Raw genomic sequence first — 23,114 nt, 5'->3', positions numbered from 1 at the left:
AACTTTGCATTAGCAAAAAACAAAAGTTTTAAAGGTGCCCTAGAGGTGCCTTTTCAAAAGATGTAATATAAGTCTAAGGTGTCCCCTGAACGTGTCTGTGAAGTTTCAGCTCAAAATACCCCATAGATTTTTTTAAATTAATTTTTTTAACTGCCTATTTTGAGCCATTATTACATATGCACCGATTAAGCGTGCGGCCCCTTTAAATCTCCCGCTCCCCCGCCCCCGCGAGCTCTCAACTGCCTTAAACAGCAAACACAAAGTTCACACAGCTAATATAACCCTCAAAATGGATCTTTACAAAGTGTTCATCATGCATACATCGATTCCTGTGAGTATAGTATTTATTTGGATGTTTACATTTGATTCTGAATGAGTTTGAGGCTGTGCTCCGTGGCTAACGGCTAATGCTACACTGTTGGAGAGATTTATAAAGAATGAAGTTGTGTTTATGAATTATACAGACTGCAAGTGTTTAAAAATGAAAATAGCGACGGCTCTCGTCTCCGTGAATACAGTAAGAAACGATGGTAACCACATTTAACAGTACATTAGCAACATGCTAACGAAACATTTAGAAAGGCAATTCACAAATATCACTAAAAATATCATGATATCATGGATCATGTCAGTTATTATCACTCCATCTGCCATTTTTCGCTATTGTTCTTGCTTGCTTACCTAGTCTGATGATTCAGCTGTGCACAGATCCAGACGTTAATACTGGCTGCCCTTGTGTAATGCCTTGAACATGAGCTGGCATATGCAAATATTGGGGCGTACATATTAATGATCCCGACTGTTACGTAACAGTCAGTGTTATGTTGAGATTTGCCTGTTCTTTGGAGGTCTTTTAAACAAATGAGATTTATATAAGAAGGGGGAAACAATGGAGTTTGAGACTCACTGTATGTCATTTCCATGTACTGAACTCTTGTTATTTAACTATGCCAAGGTAAATTCACCTTTAAATGCAAAGTTTCTCGTGGGAATGCAAAAGCATTAACATGTAATCATCATGTCCCTTTAAGGACTCTGTAGACAAGCATCCGATGTTCTTGCAACTCTATGGTCATTTAACTCGTTTAAGACTGTGCTTACAAGCATACTTGCCAATAACGGCATTTCGGCATAATTTTACCTTAAAGAACATGCTCACATGCTGTCTGGAGCGGCTTTCTGTGTGCGCGTTTAGAGTGAGCTTCTTCATAGACATCACACTAGTATATCTTTGAGTGTAATTGTGCTTGAAAAATATGTGCTTGGTTTAAAAGTACTTGAATGAATGATAGAAAGATCGTATAAGGTAACACTAGCCAAATGAATGCTAGGAAAAAATGAATGCTGTGCTAATTGTGTTAAATATTTTTAACATGTTAAAATGAAAAAATTTATTGCACATTTAATAAGTTAATTTTGACAGCCTTAAACTTTCTATATATAAGAATACACACACAAATATATTTTTTATTTTATTTTTTCAGGATCGCACTATGCATAGAGTTACGAACTCTGAAGACTGTCCGCAGCTCACCTGTGCTGAATCTGATCAGATCACACTCACAGACAGATGCTGCAAAGTCTGCAGAGGTACGTAAGGATATCTGGCTTCATTCTCGCTTCAAAACCTCTTTGAGAATTTGCTGATTACTACTACAGTATGGACAATGATTGGTGTAATTAGTAGGATAAATCCATAAATGTAAATCCAACTCTTCTATCTGGGGTTAAAGGTCACGACTTCTGCGCCGAGGACAACATCTGCACGGAGAACTCGGCCTGCGTGAACTTAGACGCCGGCGCTAGCTGCAGCTGCAAGAACGGCTTCCGGCCGCTGCGCGAGGACAGCGCGTACTGCGAAGGTGAGGCGTCACTCAATCCGGTCAGCTGATCTGACAGATAATCCGTTAATTGCCTGGCCGTGTTGCAGCAGAACACGTGTGGCATTTGCATGCGCATACACTGCGGGAAATGAATCATAATTACAGCAAGCTGAGGAACAGGAATTTTAACAGCATTAGAGCCGCTGGCTGATTTTAATATTCCAGGATATACATTATTATTCCAGGACATCTGTATAATGGCTTTTCTTGTGATAATTGGATTTTTCTCTTGTTAAAAGGCTGCAGAATCAAGTGTTGACATAAAATAGGTCACCATTACAGAGGAAATTATTTCAATGCTTCTGATATGAAGCAAAAGTCAGCCAACATATGTAATATGTAATGTGTGTATATATATATATATATATATATATATATATATATATATATAAATATTTTATTTAATGTATGATATATATATATATAGATGTGTGTGTGTGTGTGTGTATTTTAATTGAAATACACTGAACAAAATTAGAAATGCAACACTTTTGTTTTTGCCCCCATTTTTCATGAGCTGAACTCAAAGATCTAAGACTTTTTCTATGTACACAAAAGACCTATTTCTCTCAAATATTGTTCACAAATCTGTCTAAATCTGTGTTAGTGAGCACTTCTCCTTTGCCGAGATAATCCATCCACCTCACAGGTGTGGCATATCAAGATGCTGATTAGACAGCATGATTATTGCACAGGTGTGCCTTAGGCTGGACACAATATAAGGCCACTCTAAAATGTTCAGTTTTATCACACAGCACAATGCCACAGATGTCACAAGTTTTGAGGGAGCGTGCAATTGGCATGCTGACTGCAGGAGTGTCCACCAGAGCTGTTGCCCGTGAACTGAATGTTCATTTCTCTACCATAAGCCGTCTCCAAAGGCGTTTCAGAGAATTTGGCAGTACATCCAACCAGGACCTCCACATCCAGCATCTTCACCTCCAAGATTGTCTGAGACCAGCCACCTGGACAGATGCTGCAACAATCGGTTTGCATTACCAAAGAACTTCTGCACAAACTGTCAGAAACCGTCTCAGGGAAGCTCATCTGCGTGCTCGTCGTCCTCATCAGGGTCTCGACCTGACTGCATTCGTCGTCGTAACCGACTTGAATCCAACGTTGTGGATCGAGTGGCCCATGGTGGCGGTGGGGTTATGGTATGGGCAGGCGTATGTTATGGACAACGAACACAGGTGCATTTTATTGATGGCATTTTGAATGCACAAATGAGATCCTGAGGCCCATTGTTGTGCCATTCATCCATGACCATCACCTCATGTTGCAGCATGATAATGCACGGCCCCATGTTGCAAGGATCTGTACGCAATTCCTGGAAGCTGAAAACATCCCAGTTCTTGCATGGCCAGCATACTCACCGGACATGTCACCCATTGAGCATGTTTGGCATGCTCTGGATTGGCGTAAACGACGGCAAGTTCCAGTTCCTGCCAATATCCAGCAACTTCGCACAGCCATTGAAGAAGAGTGGACCAACATCCCACAGGCCACAATCCACAACCTGATCAACTCTATGTGAAGGAGATGTGTTGCACTGCGTGAGGCAAACGGTGGTCACACCAGATACTGACTGGTTTCGGACCCCCCCAATACAGTAAAACTGCACATTTTAGAGTGGCCTTATATTGTGTCCAGCCTAAGGCACACCTGTGCAATAATCATGCTGTCTAATCTTGATATGCCACACCTGTGAGGTGGATGGATTATCTCGGCAAAGGAGAAGTGCTCACTAACACAGATTTAGACAGATTTGTGGACAATATTTGAGCGAAATAGGCCTTTTGTGTACATAAAAAAAGTCTTAGATCTTTGAGTTGGGGGCAAAAACAAAAGTGTTGCATTTATAATTTTGTTCAGTGTATGTAATATAAAATTATTTTATATATATATATATATATATATATATATATATATATATATATATATATATATATATACACACACACATTTAATATTTAATGCATGATATATATATATATGTTTAGTAGTTTTTGTTAGTACAGAAATGTGTCAATATTTAGTACAATTAATTACTATACAATAAATATTTTAATAATAATGCAGTATTAACATATTGTAGATAATATATTATTAATAACTAATATAAATATAATAAATAGTATGTAAATTCAGCAATAAGGAATTTTCCGACCATGTTATTTTTGTGAGTCGGCTGTCAGCGCTCATGACGTAAGATGCTGAAAAACAGGAAAGTTTTATGTACATTCATGAACAAAACGCGATGTGAAAATGAAATAAAACAATATGTTGAGATGTATTTGATGCTTTTCTCATCTAAAAAGCACAAAATAATCCATCGCATTGATATGCAATTAGTGTGACTAATTGATCATCATATTTTGTTATTCTATAATTTATTCAGTGACATTTCTGAATTGATTGACAGCTCTAAAAATAAAGAATCCTCCCTTATCCGTGTTGTTTTTCATGCACATGACTAATTAACCAAGCGGCATTATTGATGCACAACTAGAATCCGTCAGATTCCTCTCCTGTTTTGGCATCTTAATTGGCTGCAATTGCGTATCGGTGAGAGTAAGTCATCAATGTCTTTCCCCTCCACCTTCCTCATCCTCCTTTTCCCCTCTCAAAGCCGAGCCGAGCCGCGGATGGCCTACTTTTGTTGAATGTCTAATGACTCCGGCTGTGTTTCTGGGGACGCTGCGCCCCCGTCACCTCCCCGCACATCAGTCGGATCTCTAATGAAACCTGTTCATCTCGCCGGCTAAAAATAAACCCGGGAGATGCGTGCGGATGACCCAGCCGATGCTCACGTGCACGGCCGGTCAGGTAATTATCAAAGACCAGGAGGATATGAATAATTAAAGATGCTATCAGACACCCCGGCTTAAAGCAAGTTCGACGGTGGGTTCTGCCTAAATGTTCCCGCGGGACCCCGTTCTGGACGCTGTCAGATCTAGTTCGTCGAAACCGACGGGAAGGGGAACAGCGGGAGAAGAAATCAAAGCACGGATGTGTTTTGAAATAGAAAGGCAAAATAAAAAAGGCCATGTGTAACCCAGAAATGTTGGCTGGTGAGACGGATACACCAGCAGTGTCCCACTTCCAGACTCATTTGTCACCTCTTTCTTTTTAACCTTGCTGGTTTGGATGTAACACCTGGCGCTGAGGTTTCCATCATTAGCTGGAGGAAAATATCTGCTTTTAGCTCCATAAATTGAAGGCATTTGCACATACTAGTTGTTTAATACAGTAAACATCGTTTTCATAGCTGGGCGGTGGGACCGAAATCATATCTCACAGTGGCTGTACATATTATTATCTCAGTTTTTGCCATAAGTTTAATTACAAATAATTCATATTTTAATAATAATGTGTTTATGGATTTTTTTGTATAATCCTCATGTGACGCTTCCGTTTATATTATCAATTACTTATAAATTTGGATCTTTATGAACTCAAATTAAACGATCAGTTGATTCATTTTAAATTAATAAGCTCAGTCTGACATCGCTGTAAAAACACATTTTAAACAAAACTATAATATTAATACAAATATAAATACATAAATATTTTGTTTAAATAAATATATAATTATTAAAGTGTTTATGTATTAAAAGTAATTTAACATGTATATATTTTAAATATAAATATATTAATATATATTAAATTATAAATAAATATATATTATAAATTAATGTTTAATATAATTTTATTATATTAAACATTAATTTTATATTAATATTTATATTAATATTATGCATGTAATATTAATTTTTTTCAAACTGATGTGAATTTAAATGAATTATATATATATTATATATATATATAGATCTCATCACATCACATATTTATTGAAGTATTTTATTTTAATTAACATATATATGAAAAAATATATATAAATGATATTTATATAGTGTAGATTATATTATTTAAACATTATAACACTTTAAAATTAAACAAATAATATGACAAATAATATTACATAAATAATATATAATATATATTATTATAATAATATATATATATTCCGTTATTTCAGTGTTAATGGAAATGTCCGTAAAATTACTGGATAATGTCCTGGTAATTTTCTGTAAATTATCCGTGTTTTTTCGGATTTATATATATATATATATATATATATATATAGGTGTATATATAAGTATGTGTGTGTATGTATTTAAATAAATAATTTGAAGCTGTTGTACTAGAACAATAGTTTGTTATAAACATAAATCAAATGTTCAACAGGTTGTATATAATGTCATCATATTGCCTCATTTCACCTGATATGAACACGAGTCAGCAGGATAATGTGTCCGATGACCAAACAACCTCAGATTCAAACCCGTGATGTTGAACCAGAACATGTTAAATTTCATGAACTGTTACTACAAATCCCCAAACACCACAGAGGCGAAACTTCCCCGTCGTCGTCTCACCATCTCCAGCATCAGGAGACTCAGAAACACGTTTCCTTATTTCATTATGCAGGCGGAGGAGCGCGGAGTCTCTCTCAAGAAGCGCTACGTAGTTCTTTAAAGGCGTCATGAGCATTGGCAAGATAAAAATAGCTCGAGTCTGTGCTGATGAGATCAGTCCCGTTTCAATATTTCATGCGTGATGTTGTAGGGCGTGAGCTCGAGGGAATACGGCACTCCCTCCTACAGCTTCTCTTTCACACACGCCCTGCTCGAGTAGATTCACGCTGCTTTGGCGCATAATAAAGGTTTCAGTCATGTGCCGCTGGAGAGAGAGAGATGGACTGAAGGGCGAAGTGTGTCCTGATTATTCCAGACAGAGACGCAGACGTTTAACGCTTCTCACTTGGAGTTACAGTAGATCTTCTGCTCACCAGCGCTGCATTTATTTGATAAAAAATACAGGAAAAATTGTGAAATATTTTTATAATTTAAAACGGCTTTTTACTATATGAATATATAGTAAAATGTAATTTATTCCTGTGATCAAAGCTGAATTTTCAGCATCATTACTCTGGTCTTCAGTGTCACATGATCCTTTTTTTTTAATGTTTGAAATAAATGTCCTGCTCTCAAGCTGTAGTAGATCTGCAGATGATGAATCGATTCAAGTCTCTTAAATCCTGCAGAATAGCTGGATGTCCTTGACGCTGTGGAGGCTTGAGTTCACCTTGTTAATTTGCAGTTATTCAAGCCATTTAAGTGAAATATATCAAAAGCAGCATGTACATTAACTGACAGGCTGATTGCGGCATGAACCCGGTGCACGATGTCATTTCCTGCAGGTCTGAGCAGGAAATGTCTGTAGGTGATCGGGGGTAATTGGCGCTGACTGTAAAAGTGCAGTTGAATCCCAAATGTAATTAGATGAAATGAGAGCGACGGCTGAAACTGACGCTGGTTTAGGGAAGATTGTAGGGCTGAACATCCGGAGACAGTCAGAATAGAGAGCATATTTAAAGTGATTTTTCCACATTCATCTTTCTTTAGTGTGTAATGTTGCTGTTTGAGCATGAAAAAGCGGGAGTTATTCTCTATATCAGTCTCAGTGTTTCTGAACTGAACCTGTTCAGTAAAAATAATCAACATTCAAGCATGAAAACCTGTTCTAGTACAGCCCAAAAACAACATCAAGACTTTAAGAAAGGCATAATATGGGCTTTTAAATTCAGTGAGTTGTACTGGTGTCGATCACTCGGATTTCAAGTGGAAAAAATTTAGATTAAATGAAAGAGGCCTCATTGATGAAGCACTAGTAGAATGAATTTCTGTGTAAAGTTGACAGTTTATGTAGGAATTCACATTCTGCAACTATTTACATAATCAAATTAATACATAAATGAGGCCCATTGGTCGGATTAAACGTCTGTCTCCCAGACTCATTTTCATTAGAAATGAAAAAAAAAAGAAATGCATGAATAAAAATAAATAAATAAACAAATAAATATATCATTTGTTTTCTTAATAAATAAATAAATAAATAAATAAATAATGTGTTTTTCTTTTCATACTTTCCCTATTAAAAATAAGTAAAAATGCATAAATAAATAAATATGAATGAATGAAAAGTAAATAGGCCAAAAATGGAAAATTAATGAAATTTATGAATGAATGAATGAATGAATAAATAAAAAGAAAAAATGCAAAAAATGGAAAATCAATAAATAAAATACAAAAATGGATAATGGATGAAATTTGTGAATGAATGAATGAATGAATGAATGAATGAATGAAAATTAAAAAGGCCAAAGATGGAAATTTAGTGAAATTTATGAATGAATGAATGAATGAATGAATGAATGAATGTAAAAATGGAAAATGTATGAAATTTATGAATGAATGAATGAATGAAATGCAAAAATAGAAAATAAAATTTATGAAAAATAAATAAAAGCATACATACATACATACATACAAGGATTGCATGCTTTTCTTTTCATACTGTCCCTGTTAAAAAAGTAGAAATGGAAAATGAATGAATGAATGCATGAATAAATTTAGCTTGTTTGTAATTTGGCAGCTATCACAACTATATCTGTGCCGAGGAACAAGTGAAAAATACAAACAAACAAACAATAAATAAATAAAGTAAATAAAGTGAATAAATAAATAAATAGTGTCTGTTCTGACTGATGTCAGTTCACTTTAATACTTCTACTATTACTTCTAGTCACTGAGGATGAGACAAAATCTGTGGATTGAATTTAGGGTGAAATCGGATTCAAACCGAGTTAAACGGAGCCACGAGTACTTCACCTTTACTGATGATGATTTAAACACATTTATCAATCAAATAATCAAAGATTCCATGACTCTGGATTCTCATTCCTGAACTCTTTTCTGCTTTCTTTCAAAGTCACAGTCTGATCCGTCTTAAGCCAGTTGCTGTGTTTTGGGTCTGAGCTGCTCAACCAGCTTAGACCGGCTGAAAACCAGCTACCGTGCTCCAGCTAGCATCTTAAGCTGGATTGTCTTTTCTTTTCTCCCCGGACTCCAGACTTCTGTGGCGTAAATGACAATTGATTACCGTGTGGGATTCTTCGAGGGCTGCGACTGATGACAAACGAGAGGCTGTTGTCAGTCTATTCTCCTCGGATCTCGCGGGACGCACCCGCTCTATGAGTCGCGCAGCTCCGTTTTCCGTTAAAAGAGCACTTTATATGAGACAAAACAATTCATTAGGATTAATACGGCCTGCCAGAGTCCATTCGTTCTCGCTGCGGTGCCGGGAAGTTTATTCACTTTATTGCTTCTGCCTCCGAATGCCAAAGAAGCTCTTCAGATAGTAGCGTGATTTATTGGCTGTGAGAGCGAGTTAATGAGACTATAGTCACGCTTTCCGAGGACTAGTTGTCAACGCCACCTTTTCATGTTATTGCCGCTTTGTTGTCATCTTGCCAAATCTCATTAATTATTTAAGGCACTTTCAAGGTTTCTTCTGTTGGCCAGGAAGGACAGTGTGTTTGAGTGGGTCTTAATGACTGAGGTCTGTCTGCACACGTTAAACTGGATCATTAGTTGAAGCACGACAGGTTATTTGTGAAGCACTGGACGCTGATCTTTCAGATGAGGCTCGGGTGTTTAGTGAACACTAAAGAAATCAATGCGCTCTTTCCTTCATTTGAACGTATAGAGGAACTTAACCTTGCTAAGATCATGTGTATGTTATAGACTGACCGCATTAACAGTCCAACAACCGATTAGTGAAGTCAACTTATTATTTTCAGCTTCTCACAGAGGGTTTTTAACATGCTGCTAACAGTGTAAAAATATCTGAAAATATATTTATGTTTTTAATGAAATATATTTGTAGCTCTTATTTAAAATAATACCTCATTAAAAAATAAAAATAAATAAATAATACTGATTCTTAATCAGTCCATCAATGGAGAAAGAGATGGAGCAGAAGGAGGGTGTAGCGTCATCCACCAGCATATCATTAACTACTCATGATAACTAGCCAAACAATAACTATGATTTTTAAAGTCGAATTTCAACTTTTTGTCATAATTTCAACTTGTCATAATTATACATTTAAAGTCAGAATTTCAACTTTTTATGTCAATTTCAACTTTTTATTTCGTAATTTTGACTGTCAATTTTGACTTTATAGTCATAATTACAACTTAAGTCAGAATTTATAGTTAGGTTGTCATAATTTCGACTTTTGTGTCAATTTCAGCTGTCATAATTCTGACTTTTTAAGTCAGAATTTAAACTTGGTATATCATAATTTTGACTTTTTAACGTCATCATTTTGACTTTTTGTCAAATTCAACTTGTCATAATTGTGATTTTTTTTAAAGTAATTTCAACTTTTTGTCATAATTTTTCTCTTTATGTCATAATTTTGTATTTTTACTGTCATATTTTTGTCTTTTTATGTCATAATTTTGTCTTTTTATGTCATAATTTTGACTTTTAATGTCATAATTACAACTTTTTAAGTAAGAATTTGAACATGTCACAATTTCGACTTTTTGTCAATCTGTCATAATTCTGACTTTTTAAGTCAGAATTTAAACTTGGTATATCATAATTTCCACTTTTTAACGTCATAATTTTGACTTTTTGTCAATTTCAACTTGCCATAATTGTGATTTTTTTTAAGTAATTTGAAACTTTTTGTCATAATTTTTCTCTTTATGTCATAATTTTGTATTTTTACTGTCATAATTTTGTCTTTTTATGTCATAATTTTTTTTATGTCATAATTTTGACTTTTAATGTCATAATTACAAGAATTTAAACGTTGTCACAATTTCGACTTTTTGTCAATCTGTCATAATTCTGACTTTTTAACGTCATAATTTTGACTTTTTATCATCATAATTTTGAATTTTTCAATTTCAAATGTTCATAATTATGAATTTTTAAGTAATTTCAACTTTGTCGTAATTTTGGCTGTCATAATTACAACTTTTAAAGTCAGAATTTCAAGTTGTCAATTATAAATTTGTCATAATTTTGACTTTTTATGTCATGATTTTGACTTAAATGTCATAATTACAACTTTTTAAGTCAGAATTTAAACTTGGTATATCATAATTTTGATTTTAATGTCATAATTTTGACTTTAACGTCATAATTTTGACTTTTTAACGTCATAATTTTAAATTTTTCAATTTCAACTTGTCATAATTATGGATTTTTAAGTAATTTCAACTTTGTCGTAATTTTGGCTGTCATAATTACAACTTTTTAAGCCAGAATTTAAACAGGTTGTCATAATTTTGACTTTTTGTTAATCTGTCATAATTCTAATTTTTTAAATCAGACTTTAAACTTGGTATGTTATAATTTTGACTTTTTAATGTCAATTTTAACTTGTCATAATTATGAATTTTTAAGTAACGTTTTGTCATAATTTTGACTTTTCATACAGTAGTCAACATTTGATCAAAACATTTTGGATCAAAACCTTTCATCAAAGTTGATATATATATCAGAATTTAAACTTGGTATGTCATAATTTTGACTTTTTATGTCATAATTATAATTTACAAAAACGTGTTGTTTTTTTCTTATGTGGCAGAAATGGGTTTCCACACAAATCCTCTTAGACTCCAAAGACGTATAAAAGAAACATCATCTAATTTGGCTGATTTAGTGTCATGTTTCTTAAGCCCAACTGGACGACTCGTCATTTTAGCTGTAGTTTTGCTGATCTCTAGTATTTGCAGGTGTTGTGAGACTCCAGCAGTTGGTGAATTTTGGTTGTGTATGTGTGTGTGTTTCAGTGCGGCGCACCTGTGTTTGGGACGGCAGCCACAGATCTGTGGGAGGTGAATGGTTTATTTTAGCACTGGGTCTGTCAGGCAAACACACCGTGTGTTATCTTCCCACCGGCAGACAGACAGCACTGGAGCCGAGAGATAGAGCGAGACAGCAGGAGGAAAATAAGGCAGATAGAAAACACATAATGCCACCCACAGCATGAAGGCGTCTTGGCCCAAATGACACACAAACCGCCGCTTCTCTGGTGGGCCGTGACCCGAAAGGGCAGATCTATTCTGATGGGCCGCGGTCAACAGGGGAAAAACAATGCTAAAAGCAAATAATGAAACCATTTAATCTTGATGTTAAGAGGTTGGAGAGCACAATAAATACACAACTGATCAACTATTAAAATATCATATACCAGCTCAAATCTCACATTATATAATATATGAATTAACATCATATAATGTATGTGTATATATATGCTAATATATATATATATCAATCAACCACTTTTTGAAGTTCATTTGGCCTATGCTATGTTTGATCTGTTAGGTTACTGATATTATCATTAGAAAAACTACAACACACTGTCCGTACGCTCTGGTTTAATGGCTTGCAATACCATGGGTTAGATCGTTTATCTTGGCTGTTTATTCCATGCCTTACTTGTTTACTCCTGTCAAGATCCTCGTCCACATTTACTCTGAAGTAGACCATGTGTCTCAGTCAGCCCTGATTCATGTGCACTTAGCTGTGACTGATTTCCCTTCGCTGTGGAGAACACAGGACAAAAAACCCAAAAAGAAGATGGATTTCCCTTCTATTTCGTTATCTCGCACACAAACCACGGCACATTCAAGCCAGGCTCCTCCAATGCTAATATGATGTAGAGGGAAACCGGAGTGAAGACGCTCTATAGGCTGCAGTGATCAGTGACTAACAACAGCTCCAATTCTCAAACATCTTCAAGGCTCTTCAAGAGGTTGAAAACACTGTTTTGCATGCAAAAGTGATATTTTAGCATCATCTCTCATTAATAGTTTTTTATTATTTTTAATTTTTAAGTTTTGTGTTTTCATTTTCATTTTAGTGAGTTTTAGTAATTTTGATGTTTTTTTGTGATTGTCAAGGTTTTTAAAATATAACTATATAGTTTTTATTTCAGTTTTAGTTATTTTAGTACATCAAGTTAAACTAAATGAAAACGAGAAATGTTGCCTTGGCAAGAGGGTTATTATCGTCAACTAAAACTTAAACAACTAAAACGATTAAAAACATTTCTGTTAAATGAAATATAAATATTATATTGGCAATTATGACAATACTAAATCCTTATTTAGATTTATTTTTATGTCATTATAATGATATTAATTATGAAATTATGTGATATATATTAACCCTGCTATGCATGTACTGGTGTCAAGATTGGTAAAAACTTGAGAAAAACTAGTCTGCTTGTACGTACTGCGGTATCAGAGCGATCTGATGGATAACAGGAGTTGCAAAAAAGGTTGTTTGATTCGTTCCAGGCAGTATTTGCGAGTTCTTTCGTTACTGTGGGATAATAATCCCTGGTTATTCCTTTAAATAACAGAGGAGGTTTAATCACGTGACCTAAGTGAGTTACAGAAGAGAAGCGGCTGAGGTTATGCTGAAGGACGCAAGTTCAAAGTAAATCGGGTTAAAGTTTCATTTGAAGTCCTGAGCCATAAAGCCACTCTGAATTCATCACAAATGCAGCAGTTCGGCACTGGTGAAAATTCATAAGGCTTTTTATTAGATCTGTAAGTCTATGAGATTTGATTTAATACCTTTTATTTGATCTCGCTGCGATAAATTCAAGGAGTCATGACACATGAGCAGGGCGATCACTCTGCCCTCCGTTTCCTCCAAACTTTTTCCCGGGAAAATGTCACAGATTTCATCTTTCCCTAGCGGCGCACAATGCCTTTTAAAAAGTTACAGAATTCATAATAAGGACACTTGAATCCAGTACAAAAGTCCATTGTTCAGTACTTGTAATTTAAAAAAGATTGTTTTGTTTACTAGATGAATAAATGAAAGCAGCATTTTCCAGTCAGAGGAACAATAAATCATTTCAACTAAGTAGCCAATGTTGCCAAATAGATTCAAGATGTTTAATGCAAAGAGTTAAACATTAAAAAACTAGTTAAAACTAACCAGCATGTTGCACACGCTGTTTTAAAATAATAGCGCAAACTAATCAAACTGATTTACTGAAACGAACAATTGATTCAAACATCCTAAATCTTTTAGCATTTTAAACTCAGAGATGTTATATATAAATAAGTTTATACTTACAAGTCTCTTGTGTAAAAATGACATTAAAATCATTGCGATTTTCACAATGTTGCTTCTGCAAACATTGCAAATATGCACTGTATTATTTTATTTATGTACACTGTAAAAAAATGTGTATTTTTTAAAGTAGCAAATAATGATTATTGGAGTATGTTTTAAAAGAAAAAACTGAAATTAAAAATTTCACATTTTATATAATGTGCTACATTTTTTGCAATTATTTGTGAAATTTACTAGCAACTTCTGAGTAAAAAGCTTTTTTCCGTTTTGTATTATTTTTTATTTATTTGTTTTTAATAAATTTTATTTTAATTGTAATTTTTTTCTTACTTTTATTTTTTTTTTCTTATGCATTTTTATGATTATTTTTAAAATAGTTTTTTTATGTGAAGAACTCTGAATGATAATTTCTTTTATTTATTTTTAATAAATATTTTTAATCAATTTTCATTTCTTACTTTTTATTGTTATTTTTATTATGCATCTTTATGATTATTTTTTAAATACTTTTCTATGCAAAACCCTTTGAATTATCTTTTTTATTTGTTTTTAATACATTTTATATGAATTTCTAATCCATTTTTATTTCTTTTTTGTTATTTTTAAAAATTAAAATTTTATTTTTAAAATATTTTTTATGTAAAGACCTTTGAATTATCATTGCTTTTTGTTTAAAAAATATTCATTTTGAATTTTTTTATACTCAATTTTTTATGATTATTTATATTTCTTACGCCTCTTTTAGGATTATTTTTTAATCCCTTTTATGTAAAGTACTTTGAATTACCATTGCGTATAAATTGTGCTATATAACTAAATAAAACTTTCCTTGACAAATATTGAATATATCGTAAATATTTGATATCTCAACCACATCATGGTAAAAGTCTTTGACTCACGGCTTCAAGCTAGCAGTGTTTCGATTAGCAGCCCCTCAGCTTCATGCTAAAGTCTTCACCCCGTCTGAGGCTCTGCTCACCTGATGTGTTTGTGCAGATATCGATGAGTGTGCGGAGGGGAGGCACTACTGCCGGGAGAACACGCAGTGTGTGAACACCGCCGGCTCCTTCATGTGCATCTGCCACACCGGATTCATCCGTATCGATGATTACTCCTGTACAGGTGAGAAACAACTCCAATCAATCACATGGCCTTCACATGTTCATCAGCAATGTCATCAAAATCACCTTTGATACAGCGGCTGGTTAAACGCTTGAGGATCCCAGAAAGAGTTAATCACACTATCCACATAAACTCTAAATGCAGGCTTTCAATCAGATTTAAATCATTATAAATATATATGAATGAATTTTAAGCTTCTCAGTATTATTTCTAGATTGTATTTTTATTTCTAGTAGCTCCTCGCAGGTTGTCACCGGTATCTTGCCAAAAGAGTACAGCATTATATGCTGACATAGAGGATGTTTTTGCTGCTGAAACAGCGTATCTGAACCCCAAGAGTCACCCAGTCACTTCATACTTCCAGTTTCAATATGGACTATTGCTGTAATTATTTTAAAGTGTTTACTGTTGCTCTTTCACTAATTGCCCAGCAGTTACAGAAAGTGTGCGCTTGTAGACGTCATATATAATTTCCGTTTATGGATTATTGAGACTGCTGCTACCAGACAGGATGTAGCATTTCGACTCCAGCGCTTCCTGTTTAATGATAATTAGTCAAACGAATACAAAGCCCAGCCAATTAGGTTCATTCAAGCACAGCGTCTCTCAGTTGTACATTCAAAAAATCTGCAGTATAATAAAATCCAGGAGGCGTTTTGTGCGCACAGATAAATGTCTTTATTATGATAGTCTAGATTCATCTTGCTGCAACATGAAGTGCTCCATGTCCTTCAAGGTTTTAAACAGTCTCTTAAAAAGAAAACAGCTTTTATAGTGCTGCGCGCACTGTATTTCTCTCCTCTGTGGAATTATTGATCGACTGCGGTAGAGAGCGTCCCAAAGCACCTCTCTCTATTCTCACCAAAACTGATAAACACTTTTAGCGTTTAATTCCTCGCATCCCCCAGAGATGAATATGAGAGTACTGATGGATTACATTCTATTGCGCGGATCGATATTAAAATGTCTGTGAGCTACAAGAGCCCGAAATTCCCAGAATCCATCAGTTCGTGTGATTAAGTCGACTCCCCGCTGTAATGATTCTCTTGTCACAGTCAAGCGTTTGTCAGCCTCACGTCGACTTACCGAGATGGAGCCGTACAGCCGTAATCACGGTCTCTGTGTGCGCCCGAGATACGAGACCCCTCGACACTGTTGCTTATGAAAAGAAAATGAGTTATAAGCCCATAAAGCACCTTACAGAGGCACACTGAGAATACATGCTCTTAATTGCAGGAAGTTGCTTACCCTGAAAGTGGTTCATTGAGTCAGAGAAGTGACACATGCTTGCACTTTCCAAATGTCAGGACTTCCCGTTTGCATGAAAAAGTAGTGTTTGGGAAACCTGTTCGGAAAAAGTCATGACAGTCACACTAGCAATTACATAGTGTTGCGCTAACAACCACTCAGAATATCTTAGCGACCACCTAGAACACCTTAGCAATAATATGACAACACATTTACACACTTTCAACTGCATATCATTGCCCTAGTAACCACTAAGAACACCTTAGGTATTACATAACAACACATCCAGAACATCCTAACAATATAGCAACACATTTACACCCTATCAACCGCACATCAGCGCCCTAGCAACCACCTAGAACACCCTAACAACATAGCAACATGTTTACACCCTAGCAAATGCATATCAGTGCTCAAGCAACCACATAGAACACCCTAACAACATAGCAACATATTTACACCCTATCAACCGCACATCAGTGCTCTAGCAACCACCTAGAACACCCTAACAACATAGCAACATGTTTACACCCTAGCAACTGCATATCAGTGCTCGAGCAACCACCTAGAACACCCTAACAACATAGCAACATATTTACACCCTATCAACTGCACATCAGTGCCCTAGCAACCACCTAGAAGACCCTAACAACATAGCAACATATTTACATCCTATCAACCGCACATCAGTGCCCTAGCAACCACCTAGAACACCCTAACAACATAGCAACATATTAACATCCTATCAACCGCACATCAGTGCCCTAGCAACCACCTAGAACACCCTAACAACATAGCAACATGTTTACACCCTAGCAACTGCATATCAGTGCTCGACCAACCACCTAGAACACCCTAACAACATAGCAACATATTTACACCCTATCAACTGCACATCAGTGCCCTAGCAACCACCTAGAACACCCTAACAACATAGCAACATGTTTACACCCTAGCAACTGCATATCAGTGCTCAAGCAACCACATAGAACACCCTAACAACATAGCAACATGTTTACACCCTAGCAACTGCATATCAGTGCTTGAGCAACCACCTAGAACACCCTAACAACATAGCAACATGTTTACACCCTAGCAACTGCATATCAGTGCTCGAGCAACCACCTAGAACACCCTAACAACATAGCAACATATTTACACCCTATCAACCGCACATCAGTGCCCTAGCAACCACCTAGAACACCCTAACAACATAGCAACATATTTACATCCTATCAACCGCACATCAGTGCTCTAGCAACCACCTAGAACACCCTAACAACATAGCAACATGTTTACACCCTAGCAACTGCATATCAGTGCTCGAGCAACCACCTAGAACACCCTAACAACATAGCGACATATTTACACCTTATCAACCGCACATCAGTGCCCTAGCAACCACCTAGAACACCCTAACAACATAGCAACATATTTACATCCTATCAACCGCACATCAGTGCCCTAGCACCCACCTAGAACACCCTAACAACATAGCAACATGTTTACACCCTAGCAACTGCATATCAGTGCTCAAGCAACCACCTAGAACACCCTAACAACATAGCAAAATATTTACATCCTATCAACCGCACATCAGTGCCCTAGCACCCACCTAGAACACCCTAACAACATAGCAACATGTTTACACCCTAGCAACTGCATATCAGTGCTCGAGCAACCACCTAGAACACCCTAACAACATAGCAACATATTTACACCCTATCAACTGCACATCAGTGCCCTAGCAACCACCTAGAAGACCCTAACAACATAGCAACATATTTACATCCTATCAACCGCACATCAGTGCCCTAGCAACCACCTAGAACACCCTAACAACATAGCAACATATTAACATCCTATCAACCGCACATCAGTGCCCTAGCAACCACCTAGAACACCCTAACAACATAGCAACATGTTTACACCCTAGCAACTGCATATCAGTGCTCGACCAACCACCTAGAACACCCTAACAACATAGCAACATATTTACACCCTATCAACTGCACATCAGTGCCCTAGCAACCACCTAGAACACCCTAACAACATAGCAACATGTTTACACCCTAGCAACTGCATATCAGTGCTCAAGCAACCACATAGAACACCCTAACAACATAGCAACATGTTTACACCCTAGCAACTGCATATCAGTGCTTGAGCTACCACCTAGAACACCCTAACAACATAGCAACATGTTTACACCCTAGCAACTGCATATCAGTGCTCGAGCAACCACCTAGAACACCCTAACAACATAGCAACATATTTACACCCTATCAACCGCACATCAGTGCCCTAGCAACCACCTAGAACACCCTAACAACATAGCAACATATTTACATCCTATCAACCGCACATCAGTGCTCTAGCAACCACCTAGAACACCCTAACAACATAGCAACATGTTTACACCCTAGCAACTGCATATCAGTGCTCGAGCAACCACCTAGAACACCCTAACAACATAGCGACATATTTACACCTTATCAACCGCACATCAGTGCCCTAGCAACCACCTAGAACACCCTAACAACATAGCAACATATTTACATCCTATCAACCGCACATCAGTGCCCTAGCACCCACCTAGAACACCCTAACAACATAGCAACATGTTTACACCCTAGCAACTGCATATCAGTGCTCGAGCAACCACCTAGAACACCCTAACAACATAGCAACATATTTACACCTTATCAACCGCACATCAGTGCCCTAGCAACCACCTAGAACACCCTAACAACATAGCAACATATTTACACCTTATCAACCGCACATCAGTGCCCTAGCAACCACCTAGAACAACCTAACAACATAGCAACATAGCAACATGTTTACACCCTAGCAACTGCATATCGGTGCTCGAGCAACCATCCAGAACACCCTAAAAACAATACAGCAACATGTCTACACCCTATCAGCTGCATATCAGTGCCCTAGCAACCACCCAGAACACCCTGACAACATAGCAACAGGTTTACATACTATCAATAACATATCAATGCCCTAGCAACCATCAAGAACAAATTGATATAGAAACACATTTACACTCTATCAACCATATATCAGTGCCCTAGCAACCACCTAGTACACCCTAACAACATAGCAACATGTTTACACCCTAGCAACTGCATATCAGTGCCCTAGCAACCACCCAGAACACCATATTAATTATATAGTAACACATTTATACTCTATCAACCACATATCAGTGCCCTAGGAACCATCCAGAACACCCTAAAAACAATACAGCAACATGTCTACACCCTATCAGCTGCATATCAGTGTTCTAGCAACCACCCAGAACACCCTAACAACATAGCAACAGGTTTACATCCTATCAATAACATATCAATGCCCTAGCAACCATCAAGAACAAATGGATATAGAAACACATTTACACTCTATCAACCATATATCAGTGCCCTAGCAACCACCTAGTACACCCTAACAACATAGCAACATGTTTACACCCTAGCAACTGCATATCAGTGCCCTAGCAACCACCCAGAACACCATATTAATTATATAGTAACACATTTATACCCTATCAACCACATATTAGTGCCCTAGCAACCATCCAGAACACTCTAAAAGCAATACAGCAACATGTTTACACCCTATCAACCGCATATCAGTGCCCTAGCAACCACCTGTAACACCCTAACAACAAAGCTACATGCTTACACCCTATCAACCGCATATCAGTGCCCTAGCAACCACCCGTAACACCCTAACAACAAAGCTACATGCTTACACCCTATCAACCGCATATCAGTGCCCTAGCAACCACCCAGAACACCCTAACAACATAGCAACAGGTTTACATCCTATCAACAACATATCAGTGCCCTAGCAACCACCAAGAACAAATAAATATAGCAACACATTTACACTCTATCAACCATATATCAGTGCCCTAGCAACCACCCAGGGGTGAGTTTCCCGAAAGCATCGTTGGTGAACCATGGTCGTAAGTCCCATTGAACTCTATTGGTAACGACGCAACTTGCGACCATAGTTCGCTTTGGGAAACGCACCCCAGAACACCTTAGCAATGATATAACATGTTTACACTCTAGCAACTGCATATCAGTGCCCTAGCAACCACCCAGAACACCCTATTAATTATATAGTAACACATTTATACCCTATCAACCACATATCGGTGCCCTAGCAACCACCCAGAACACCTTAGCAATGATATAACATGTTTACACTCTATCAACCATATATCAGTGCCCTAGCAACCACCCAGAACACCTTAGCAATGATATAACATGTTTACACTCTATCAACCATATATCAGTGCCCTAGCAACCACCCAGAACACCTTAGCAATGATATAACATGTTTACACTCTAGCAACTGCATATCAGTGCCCTAGCAACCACCCAGAACACCCTATTAATTATATAGTAACACATTTATACCCTATCAACCACATATCGGTGCCCTAGCAACCACCCAGAACACCTTAGCAATGATATAACATGTTTACACTCTATCAACCATATATCAGTGCCCTAGCAACCACCCAGAACACCTTAGCAATGATATAAAATGTTTACACTCTAACAACTGCATATCAGTGCCCTAGCAACCACCCAGAACAACATAACACATTTACACCCTAGCAACTGCATATCAGTGCCCTAGCAACCACCCAGAACACCCTGAAAACAATACAACAACCGCATATCAGGGCCCTAGTAACCACCCAGAACAACATAACACATTTACACCCTAGCAACTGCATATCAGTGCCCTAGCAACCACCCAGAACACCCTGAAAACAATACAACAACCGCATATCAGGGCCCTAGTAACCACCCAGAACAACATAACATATTTGCACCCTAGCAACTGCATATCAGTGCCCTAGCTACCACCCAGAACACCCTGAAAACAATACAACAACCGCATATCAGGGCCCTAGTAACCACCCAGAACAACATAACATATTTGCACCCTAGCAACTGCATATCAGTGCCCTAGCAACCACCCAGAACACCCTGAAAACAATACAACAACCGCATATCAGGGCCCTAGTAACCACCCAGAACAACATAACATATTTACACCCTAGCAACTGCATATCAGTGCCCTAGCAACCACCCAGAACACCCTGAAAACAATACAACAACCAAATATCAGGGCCCTAGTAACCACCCAGAACAACATAACATATTTGCACCCTAGCAACTGCATATCAGTGCCCTAGCTACCACCCAGAACACCTTACTACTCATATAGCAACGTTTTAACACCCTAACAACTGCATATCAGTGCACTTAGTACACACTAACAATGATATAACGTTACAACCTAGCAACCACTGAGAACATCCTAGAAATTATATAGAAACACATTTACACCCAAATATAATTACCCTAGCAACAACCCAAAACACCATAGCAAAGATACAGCAACACGTTAATGCCCTTGTAACCATTCAGAACAACAATATAGCAGGATAATAAATCCCCCATCAACTACATATCAATGCCCTAGCAACCACTCAGAACACCCTTGCAATTACATAGTAACATGCTAACAACCACTTAAAGCTGCTGTGCTTTTATTTCTGCACCAAACAGAAGTGGCAGCCTGCTAGAGCATTGTGCCAAGAATTGAATCAAGGTCGTAGGAAATGTGTAGACAAATGTATCTTGAATGCACTATAAAATGTTTTGGATAAAAGCATGTTCCAAATGCATCACAAAAAATGACCCTATCTGACATTGGTCAGACAAACTGATATTTCTGTGCCAAAAAACACGCCATTGCCAAAATGGCTGAGTCGGGCCACTCAAATTCATTTGATGCATGTAAATAAAAGACTGTTTCCCCAGTTTTGTGTTGCCAGGGTGTTTCATTACGTAAAAAGCTACTTTGGAAGATATTCTGGGAATATTCGTACATCTGTATTGGTTTCTCTGTCCTTGTGGATTTTATTGTTTCAAAGCAAACTGGTGCCAACTAGTTTAACTGATACAACCCCTTCCAACAGAATTCCTTATCTAGTTTAACCCTCTGGAGTCTGAGGATGATTTGGGGCCTGGAGAAGTTTTGACATGCCCTGACATTTGTGCTTTTTTCAGTTGTTCATAAACATATTAATGGAAAAAGTGTCATTACACTGTATTCAGCACAAACTAGGCTACCATAATATGTGATAACAACAATAACAACACTTCCAACAAATATCCTTAACTAGTTTAACTGATAACAACCCCTTCCAACAGAAGTCCTTATCTAGCTTAACCAATAACACTGCTTCCAACAACAAAAAAATAAATAAATTCTTAACTAGTTTAACCGATAACACCGCTTCTGGCAAAAATTCTTAACTAGTTTAACTAATACCACAGTTCTCGACAAAATCTTTAACTAGTTTAACCAATAACACAATTTTCGACAAAAAATTGTAACCCCTTCAAACTGAAGTCCTTATCTAGCTTAACCAATAACACTGCTTCCAACAACAAAAAAATAAATAAATTCTTAACTGGTTTAACTAATAACAATTTCCGACAAAATCCTTAACTAGTTTAACCAATAACAACCCCTTCCAACAGAAGTACTTATCTAGCTTAACCAATAACACTGCTTCCAACAACAACAAAAAAATAAATTCTTAACTAGTTTAACCGATAACACCGCTTCTGGCAAAAATTCTTAACTAGTTTAACTAATACCACAGTTCTCGACAAAATCTTTAACTAGTTTAACCAATAACACAATTTTCGACAAAAAATTGTAACCCCTTCAAACTGAAGTCCTTATCTAGCTTAACCAATAACACTGCTTCGAACAAAAGTCC

General features: G+C 36.8%; 1 protein-coding gene across 1 annotated transcript in view; it reads left to right on the top strand.

Annotated features, from left to right (window-relative positions):
* Positions 1-23,114, top strand: part of nell2a (neural EGFL like 2a) — a 94,973-nt gene that overhangs the window by 39,782 nt on the left and 32,077 nt on the right. The window contains exons 11-13 of the mRNA XM_048159107.1: positions 1,485-1,590; positions 1,734-1,862; positions 14,906-15,031. Coding sequence (XP_048015064.1) covers positions 1,485-1,590; positions 1,734-1,862; positions 14,906-15,031 — 361 coding nt within the window. The remainder of the gene's footprint in view (positions 1-1,484; positions 1,591-1,733; positions 1,863-14,905; positions 15,032-23,114) is intronic.

This window comes from Megalobrama amblycephala, linkage group LG15 (assembly GCF_018812025.1).
Source record: "Megalobrama amblycephala isolate DHTTF-2021 linkage group LG15, ASM1881202v1, whole genome shotgun sequence".
Lineage (NCBI taxonomy): Eukaryota > Metazoa > Chordata > Actinopteri > Cypriniformes > Xenocyprididae > Megalobrama > Megalobrama amblycephala.
This window is presented reverse-complemented; position numbering and strand designations above follow the sequence as displayed.